This window comes from Arachis hypogaea, chromosome 5 (assembly GCF_003086295.3).
Source record: "Arachis hypogaea cultivar Tifrunner chromosome 5, arahy.Tifrunner.gnm2.J5K5, whole genome shotgun sequence".
In the NCBI taxonomy this organism is placed as follows: domain Eukaryota; kingdom Viridiplantae; phylum Streptophyta; class Magnoliopsida; order Fabales; family Fabaceae; genus Arachis; species Arachis hypogaea.
In genome coordinates this window covers 109488949-109499286 of record NC_092040.1, presented here as the reverse complement: position 1 = coordinate 109499286, position 10338 = coordinate 109488949, and the positions used below count along the sequence as shown (strand labels likewise).

At 34.9% G+C, this 10338-nt stretch overlaps 1 protein-coding gene across 2 annotated transcripts; it reads right to left on the bottom strand.

Annotated features, from left to right (window-relative positions):
* Positions 1-478: 478 nt before the first annotated feature.
* LOC112802670 (uncharacterized) lies at positions 479-6205 on the bottom strand. Of its 2 annotated transcripts, XM_025845984.3 has the most exons (7): positions 5835-6205; positions 4957-5414; positions 2392-2575; positions 2055-2279; positions 1855-1971; positions 1360-1593; positions 479-856 (listed from the first exon to the last, which is right to left on the bottom strand). In XM_025845984.3, the coding sequence occupies exons 1-7, from the start codon at positions 5898-5900 to the stop codon at positions 641-643; spliced, it is 1500 nt and encodes a 499-aa protein (XP_025701769.1). In that variant the 5' UTR covers positions 5901-6205; the 3' UTR covers positions 479-640. The 2 variants fall into 2 exon arrangements, with proteins under 2 accessions (XP_025701769.1, XP_025701770.1); XM_025845985.3 differs by lacking the exon at positions 1855-1971.
* Positions 6206-10338: the final 4133 nt, after the last annotated feature.

Here is a 10338-nt window from a genome sequence, read left to right as displayed (position 1 = left end):
CTACAAGTCCACGACCACAACGACGATGTAGAGAAGAGTAGAAGACGACAAAAAGAGCTTCGATGGCCAAGAGCTTCGAGCGGACCCTCTGCCCGTCACTACCCGCGACGACAAAACCGTCTAGCTGACGAGAAGAGTTCGACGACGGTGGAGGAGCTGGCTGCTGCTGGCTGAGAAAGGGGTAATGGGTTAGGGTTTTTGTGAGAGAAAGGGGGAACAAGAAAGGCTATGCTTTTCACCTTTTACATGGCGAATTTTCTTTATTTTTTTAGTTAAAATTCTGAAAAACCGTTAAAAAACCAATCAATTCTACCGTTTCTCCAATTTATTGCCAGTTCAACCGGTTTTTTTGGCAATTTTTTGCCATGCTGTTTTCTGTGTCAACCAGACCGGCTAGAAGACTGGTTTCCAATTAATCCAGTCGAATCGGTCAGTCCAATTCGATTTTCAGAACACTGGTACAAAATTAACCACATACTAGAGGCAACCATCTTACCTGGCACATATCACACCAATGTTAATTTGCAATTACAGTTATCAATGCACACCACACACAAAAATATATATAAAAAAAAAGGAAAAGAAAAAGGAACGAAGCTAAATCATTTTTATAATATTTAATACTAATTAAAGTGATTCCTCAAACTGATGTGTTTGATCGTACTAGGTTATCAAGCTGATTGTGGGTTAAAACTTCGCTCACACGTTTACTTCTATGTTGAAGCCGCTGGTTTAGTGTCTCAGAGATCTGGTTGAAGAATTCAGGGTCCCATCTATGAATCGATAAGGGGTCTTCAGCATAGCATACATATATTGAAGTAACAGCACTTTCCACCACAACCATAGCCACTCCAACCTGAAAATACATTTATATAAGAAAATTTAATATATATCGAGCGTTGGAATTCTGGTTTGTCTGGGGCTGCGTTATTTTGAACACAGTTGGGCAACTGTAAATTTAGTATCCTCTAGGGGCTAATGCGAAATATGTCGGTGATCCTGGAGCTTATGTGCAAATATAAGAAATCAAGGGTCAGAGTTGGATTCTAAGATGGTCATATTGATAATGGACTATGGCAGAGGTTTATCCCTGTTCTAAATGGGTATTACCTTATGATTCTATATAGTTGATTAGGCAATAATGCATACATTAGGCATGCTTAGTTTGTATCATTTATTTATTGTGCATTATTATACTGTGGCGCATATTGCCTCTAGTACCTTGACCTTTGTCTAATGAAGTTAAGATCTTCTGACCAAAAAGAAAAAGATGGAAAAAAAACACTACAACGTATGTTTCATAGTTTGATAAAGGCCAAGTCATGGATTAAACTTCAATCAAGGATGTTGTAAACTTACCAACACCATTCCCATGAGCATAGACATGGATCCGATCATAAAAGCTCTATTACTCCACTTAATCCATGCCCAGACACCTGCGCAAGTTCCAGTTATCAGACCTCCAAAAATGGTTCCCATTAACATTATAGCACCTGAACAATCATAGGCCACAAGTGCTTCAACTCCAGTTGATTGGAATAACTCCCATGCATCTCTGGCAGAGTGGTTAAAGCTTTTTCCATACACACCAATCTGCTAACACAATCATGACAAGAATGCCATAGTGAGTTCTCCAAGAACACAATGGCAAACTGGCAGATAATTATATTCACCCAACTCTAACTAAATTAGCCAAAATATTTCTATCTCCGATATATAGTGAAGGACCCCAGTCCAGTAATTTTCGCAATCACTCTTCACGATTCCTAGTTAAAAATGAAAACAATTGTCACCAAGAACATATAAATTTTCTCATATATGGAAGTAATTACTGATATAGGCATAGAAGTCTACCTGAACATATGCATACTTGTTAAAGAATCGGACAAGAGTTTCCACCATGTGGAAAAGGAAATCAACACAACAAAGTAAACATTCATTATTGCCTATCTTTGCTCGGACGCCTCGAATCTGAATACCAACATAGTTTATAGCATCCATATATGAAAGAAATGAGATTCAAATAATTAGCAAAAGCAAATGTTGGTTAATACCTGCCACCGCATTGTCCTAATAACAGCTGTAAATAATGAGCCATAACAAATGCTGCCAAACGATGTTGTTAAAGCATATTGCAATGATTTCATTAAGGAGTTAGTGGGAAATGATGAACTCTCTTTGCTATAATGGACGTTCGCGAGGAACACAATTCCAGACACAACGACATGCAGAGTATTACACAGTACAGCACCAGTCCAAAATAAGCTTACAGAGAGGACCTGCACGCATGACAGCAATGTCAGTAATCAGATGGGGGAAGAATACATGATTTGCAAGCATTACTAGTGCCAACAAGGACAGACAGAATAAAGAGCAAACTTGCCAGCTCACCACAAGAAGCCACCAGCGTCCACCGTCACCCATACTTGAAGCCACAACACCAGCTACTCCAAATGACCACAACACCATCCACGAAAGAAGCAGCAGCACAAATGCATGTGCAACTTTCATAACCTCAGGAAGATTCCATACCATCTTAACAGCCTTTTGCAAAACTAACATAGTAAATGGAAGTCTGGAAATGCGAAAAGAATAACCATAAAAAATTATCTTTAAGGGCACAATTAATTATAAATATAGCAATACAAGATGGGAATAAAGTTGAACTACAATTTCAATAAAATGGCAGCACCCAGATTTCAAATAATAGAAACTTACAAATTTTATCTACCAAATCAAGTATCAATGGGGGCAAAAAATATTTAAAACATAAACAACTTTTGATTTGCATTTCCATGGAATGGAATGGTACATTTATTACAACAACACTCATGATTGACTATTAATAAAAATTTAAGTCTGAAACCTCTTACAATGCTAATGGCTAATCTAGTCAGAAGTCCAAATTATCCTCTAAAAGTCTCAGAAATAGAGTTTAACATTTTTCGCATTGATAGATCTGATTCTTAATGCATTAGAGAATAGCTGATATGATGCTTTTGTTGTGGACACTAGAACCCAGCTAATTCAGATATCCAATAAATTAAGGATCGTCACATTGAAAAGTAACTGTAAATTTGTGTAGAACTGATTAAGTAAATTTTCTAAGTCTTTAGACAGTTCACCATGGGAGATGAACTGTCATCTAAGCTTTAATCAAAACAGGTATTGGGAAAGACTATAAAGTGATTTATGAAACTATTTATTTAGTTATCATTCAGCATTAATATACTTTTATTGATCAAAGCATCTAATATTTAAAAGATATAGTAAATAGTATAACTAGTTCCTGAAATCAGACATTAATATATCCAATGCTCCACCAACATTTATGATATTCCTAAAGTCACTTCACTACAAGTATAATAACCAACATTATCTTCAACAAACTCCCTTAAGCCAGAACATATAAATCATAATGACCATTTCTTGAAATTGCTATAACATGAACTTATAGTGAATGTATCTACTAGATGATGAGTAACAACACTATGCCTTTTGGAAAAATCTTGAAGAGCAGGTTTGAACTTACCAAACTAAGTCCTGGAGATATTATATTCTTGTATTTATCCAAATGATCTGAGCGTGTTTGATCAAGGAATCAAAAATCCATACAATATGATTCCACAAGATAAATCCTTCCATTCAACTTTTCTAAAATAATTCTAAGATTTCTAAAGAATGCATGAGAGAGGATTTTTAACAGATGAAAGCATTGCCAGAATCACTTGAAGGTAGATAAAGCACTCCAGAATCACTTGAAGCCATTTTTGCAAGAGTATGGAACTTCCAGATCAGAAAAATAGAGCAAAAGGAGATCTCTAGAACAACAGGGGGAAAAGATTATGGATTAATATGACCAGTTCCAGCATCAGTGAGAAGTGATGTTTGGAAGGCAGCATTGAACACCATGCATTAACAGGTCAAACATCTAAACATGAGTGGTAGAATATGAAGTGGTTCTCAGTGGTGAGCCTGTCAGATGGCTGGTCCGCAGGTTTTGTGCTGGTTGGACTCGTATTTTGACATTTCTTCATTCACTCTTACAGCTCTTGATTCATAGTGACAATTCAGAGATTGCTATGGTTCTATGAAACTAGATACAGCAGCACAAAAGTTTGAGTATAAGCAGGACAGAGCCTGCTGCAATATCAACTTGAAAAACAGACACCAGTGAGTTATTGCATGAAAGATACCTCAGTCAGCACTCAGTATTCAAGCCCATGTATTTATATACATCACTACATGGTCAAACTAGTTCTGAAAAGGCCTAATGTTCAAATCCTTCTCAACAATGATGACTTCCCCAAAGACCGAATCACTAGACGACAATTAATCAGGCTATTGTCAACAGCAAATATGAGCAAATTTTTACCAACTAATTTTAGCTTGTATTGCAAGGTGCGCTATTTGACCTTTAGATATACCAACCCATTCAGAATAAGTAATCTTATATCCTCCTGACTCCTTAAAACTCTCTACTAAAAACAAAAATTATTAAAGCGAAAAAATAGAAGCAGTTTATGTTCAAGGATATAGAGTTATTCACTTAGAATAGGGTATTTTGATATTCTCAGATAATGTAGAGCACTAAACAGGTTGAGTAGTTTCATCCCAGATGTTAGTCAGATTCACACCTTGATTAGAAATCAATCAGAAAGAGAATACTACTTCAGATATGTTTGCTGCTACACGATTATGCAATTCTATGTTTCAAAGATGGCAATCTATAGCAGCTGCCAAATGTAAGACACCAAAGGTAGTCAATCATGCTATATTAGTGTTATTATTATAAAAATACAACAGTTTAAAACTTTAACTTCTTTCCCAGTAAATGCAACCTTCAACTGTGGATATGGACAAACTAACACAACAAAATCCATGCATCCCTTAAGCAACAAACACGCATGATAGGTACATACATACGTTATATATATAGTAAATTGAGGCTCATACCTGTCTATAACAGATATCACATACAAAAGCTGAAGGCATGCTCCAATAGCAAAAGCGACACCCCAGAAGACCTGCTCAGCCCAAAAAGAGAGAACACTGATCACAGCAAGATATGTGGTGAGGATATGAACAGACACCTTCATCATAAGGGTAGCACATGAACCCAACAGCGACAGCCAACAACATCCAAGAGCAGTCCCAACTAAACCGGCAACCGCATAGACTGGCCAGTAATCCTCTGTCAATCCGGCTTGATTCTCCATGAAGCGGTATGTGTACTTATCAATGTCAAGCCTGTTCTTCTTCTTGAATCTGTTGAGGCCAAGAACAACAAGAACAAAACCGAAACCAATCAAGTGGATTACAAACATTCCAGACCAGAAAACATCATGCCATCGCCTTGGTTTCTCCATAATCGTGGCTTCACTGTTGTTGCCACTTCTGCATTGCTCCACATTCTATCAAAACATGAACAATTGTATTTAGATACCAAAAGTAAGTTCATTTCTCACTGTTCAACAGAACCAATAACAAAAAAAAAAGGACTACTATTTCAGGAAAGGGTAATTTGGTTATACACAAACAGGTCACAGTCACTGAAAAAGAAATAGAGTAATTAGGATAATAGCTAACATAAAAGAAAGAATTCAGCGAAGCACAGATTAAACTACCGAAAATTTTTTTTCTCTTAAAGCAGAAAGTTTAACTTCGAAAGCTATTGCCAGTTCCCACCGAAAATTGACAGAGTACATAGCTCAATCAAATAATCAATCAATCAATCAAATAATAATAATAATAATAATAAATAAATAAATAAATAAATAAAAAGAGAATATGGAGATTGTAACAAGAGATACATGAGTTGGAGGTTGCGATACCTGATCTGTGGTTGCAGCGGCAACGGAAGCGTCGGAATGAGAAGAGAAAGCGCGAGCATCCATCATTTGCAGGGACCAACAAATATCATAGCCTCTTTGTCTTTGTAGAGCGAGAGCGAGTGATCAATTGGCTAAAGGGGGCATCATTATGGTTAGAGACGCGAAAGAAAGCAAAGCGTGCGAAGTGGGAGTATTAGTAAAGTGGTGTAGCTTTCGGTGGGTTTCAACTTTCAACTACGGAAAAAGATCTTGTGAGTAGGATATAGCAAAGAAATAAAAAGTACGGGACTGATCTCATTATCTCAACTGTTTTCGTTTTCCACAAAAATCAAATTTACAAAAGCCAGAGACAAATCAAAGTAAAAGTTTTGTGATATGGACTTGGGGTGTGAATGGGCGGATGAAATCGAATTTGATGTTATTTAGATTCGGTCTAAAATATGTATCGGATCTATTTATGAGATTTGAATCCGATCTTAGACTCGATGAAATTTATATCCTTTCAGGCCACAATTATATCAGGTAAAAACTGGGCCGTTAACATTATAATACCTTGATATCTTTTTATAAATTAGCATGTAAAAATATCCAAATTTTCAATACTCTAATCATTATTTGATATGGTAAAATTCACTTAGAAAAATATAACAAGAACCAACTATTCTCTAAAATTAAAGCATAACCATAATCAATACTAATATTGCCTAATAACACCAAATATTTAAATCAATACAAATAACACAATATTATGCATTAGTCTAAAGTATTATGCATTTTAAATATAAAACATTAACTTATAGTCTTATATATCATGACTAATAACACAAAATATTAAAATTTACAATACTTAAATTCCACAAAATAATAGCCATCATCCATCACTAATAATACAAAATATTTATTGTGTATAGTGATCGGGCCATCAAGCCGATTTTGGGTGGCCCGAGTTATGGCCCGAACCCGACCCGAAATAATGACCGGGTCTATTTTTGAGACCCTTACCCGGTCCTAGACCCGATGAAATCACACCAAATTAGCTCCTAAAGTGTTCGAGACCGGGTCGGGCCATGCACACCCCTAATATAGACGAACAACGCATTGCAACAAACATTTAAACACTATTTTTTAAGTCTATCATTTTTATCTATAAATATTTAGAAGATAGATAAATTTATGTCTGTACAAAATTAATATTATCTATTTTATTATATAAAAATTAAATTTTTATATTTAATAATAGAACTAATATGACATATTTTAGAGATTATTTTTTGATTTAATTATTTTAATTCATTAAATATAATTTATTACAGTAATTTAATTATATCAGTTAATTAATTTAATTATATTTAAATATTAATATAATTTATTATAATTTATATTACTTAATTAGTTATACTGCATTAGTTATAACTCGTTATATTAGTTAATTAATTTATTTATTTATAAAAATTTAAAATAAAATAAATAATTTTTTGTTTGTTCTAATTGAATTCAATAAATTTATATTATATATTATATATAAATTAACAATATTATAATATTTAATAAAATAATATATAAATTACTTTATATTATATATGTATTAATGAAATATTATATATGTGTTAATTAAATATTATATATGCATCCTATAATGAATACAAAAGTAGTTTTTTTTTTTGTTATGGGGTAGCGTTGGAAAAACCAACCCGACCCGAAAACATACACATATACCACCCATTAATTTAAACACTACTGGTACATCCACTTTCTCCTCTCATAATCCAATCGAACATAATCCTTATGAAGAACACCCCCAACATTATACCGATTAGACTCAGACGTCGGAGGATCTTGTACTACCGGAGGGTCTTGTTCGCTGTTGCTATGGAGTCAGTTGATTGAGGCGTTGTGGTTGGAGTGAATACACGCATTACAATTAGATGGTACAATTAGGTCTGGGATGCCGCAAAAATACTGTTGTTGTTCCACTGCCTTTCCACCGTCGGTTGCTGCGCTTTGGCCCTGGTGTAGCAATCGCAGATCCTTGCCCGTTGCCGGCTGCATTTTCACTGCTTGTCTTTGTTGGTTCTCTCTCCAATCGGATTTGCTTCTGACTGTGTTTGCCAAGGAGAATACGATGTTATTTTTATGAACTCGTTCCCTGCTCCGAGCCCGCTCCCTTTTTTCTCGAAGCCGACATGCATCTTAAACCAACCCAAAATAAGGCTTGTCACATCAATTTGGTTGCATCTCTTGTCTCGGTTTAAATTGCCGCTGCCGCTAGGAATCCACTACCACCTCTTCTCCCTCGCTTCTATTGCATGTACAACAAAAATTCTACTTCCTCCTTAAACCCTTGAACATGGCATTAATTTTGATTGATGTTTGCCTCTAATCTTGATCTACAGGTAGCAATTCCTCTTATTCCCGGTTGTTGAATTTTTTGAATTATTATGTTCCTAATATTTTTTTTCTTTAAGAATTGTTGTCAGCTTTGAGTTTTCTTGTTGATAATACGTCGCATCTCTAGAGGTAGTTGCATACTCTAGTTCTGACGAAGGCAATTTGATGCTGTCATTTTAGCAACTGTGTGAGCAAGTAGGTTACATTCCTTGCGTGTCCAAGTTAGACCACAATTTGATAATCTTTCTTTTAGCTCTCTAATATCCTATAATATTGCTTTAGTTTCCCCAATCAAACTATTTGATTTTATAGTTTAGATTAGTTTTAAGCTGTCTGATTCGATTAAAGTTTTTCCCAAATCCAAATTATCAATAATAATAAAGGCTTGTCTAATAGCTATAGCTTCAGTTATTATACTTGAATGTGTGCTAATTTTTTCAGAGAAGTCTAACACAATCTTTCCATTATTGTTCCTAATGACCATAGATATTGCTCCTCTTCCATCCTCCCTCCTAAAAGCAGCATCCACATTAGCCTTTAACCAATCTTCCGGTAGAGGCCTCCATCTGATCAGGTGTTCTCTTCTATTTTTTTGCTTTTCTTTTCTACAAATTGCTGGTCAGTTGTGTTCCAGAATAGATTTTCTATCAGTTTAGCTATTTTAATTGTCCATTCTGGTCGAATATTCTGGTTTGGGTCTTGAGCTAATCCCAAAAAACCTACTCGAACCCCATCTCAACCCACCCGACCCCAAGCCCGCTTTTTTATCTTCTCTTTCCCAGCAAGCAGAGACGCCGTGCCAAGAATATTGCTTCCATTGCTGCCACAACTTGATTTTGGCAACTCCTTCTTTCATGCGTTACTGTTCATAACAGGCCCAATCCAAAAGAGCTACCTTCCATAGCAGAACCCTCTCCCTCAATCTAGTTACGGTTGTCTGCGGTGTCTTCCATGGAATCAACTCCATGGTGATTGATGAAGCATGAGAGGTTTCCTGGACATAGGAGCAACTTTATTCAATTGAAACTCAGGATACTTCTTTTCTCATTTTTTTTACTTTTCATTGTTGGAGATCTTCTACCTAAACTTTTCATTTCGAATCTTCTTATACTATTTTTTATGATTTTGTTTTTGTTATTCTTTTTTTATATAGATCCTCTCTTTCTTGCTTAATATTGTGAATAGGATTTGTTGCTGTTCTACACTGTTTATTTTTTTTCATATTCTTTTTTTCTGATCTTATTTTCATACGCTTTTTACTCTGTACATTTTGATTGGCCAATATTTATGATATAAAATGAGTGTTTTATTATCAACTCATATTTTTTTTTCATTTTTTGAATCATCAAGATAGATTTCTTCTTCTTTTGGGTTATGGAGGATCTGTGATTTTAGATTCAGTCCAATTTTAAAATTATTTACCTGAAAATATATTTCTTCTTAGATGCTATAAAAGCCTAAGAGATGTGGTCCTACAATCTTACCATTTGTGTATTACTAGAATTTATGTTTACTCTTATTTTTGTCACTAGAAAAAAAATGATTAGGTGATATTATTTTTTGGAGATGATTGCACCGCCAAGAGAATATTGGAGGATTCATGTCAGAGTGATCAGACTTTAGTCGCTACCGAGATTCAAAGACCTCAAATCCATTAACTCAATTGAAATGGTGTTGATGGATGAGTAGGTACCTCTAATTTTGTTCACACACACAATTATTTCTATGCTTTCATACACTTAATCTATTTTTTCTAATAATCCTGATAAGATTTTCTGGTTTCAATGTTAAGGTGATTGATGCTCATGAAATATACAACGTCTGATACATGGATTATTGCTTTAATACTTTTATACACTTAATTCATATTTAAAGTTCACCCTGTGCGTGCGCATAGAAAGTGTGCGTGGGCACACTCTGAAATACTTTTCTCCTTTATTTTCTTTATGTGTTCTCCCTTTTTACATGCATTCTTTCACTTCTACTAAATCATTCTTGCCTCTAGGACCTGAAATCACTGAACAAATATATCACGGCATCGAATAGAATAAAAGTGGAATTAAATTTCTCAATTTAAGCACAAAAAATGCATGTTTTCACATTTAGGTTAAATTTA

What these genes read in the sequence shown, in the direction of transcription:
- LOC112802670 (XM_025845984.3), bottom strand. Translation starts at nt 5,900, where the DNA reads ATGATGGATGCTCGCGCTTTCTCTTCTCATTCCGACGCTTCCGTTGCC. An exon ending in GACGCTGGTGGCTTCTTGTG is followed by an intron (nt 2,280 to 2,391) that starts GTGAGCTGGCAA and finishes TCATGCGTGCAG; the next exon opens with GTCCTCTCTGTAAGCTTATT. An exon ending in TTAGGACAATGCGGTGGCAG is followed by an intron (nt 1,972 to 2,054) that starts GTATTAACCAAC and finishes GTTGGTATTCAG; the next exon opens with ATTCGAGGCGTCCGAGCAAA.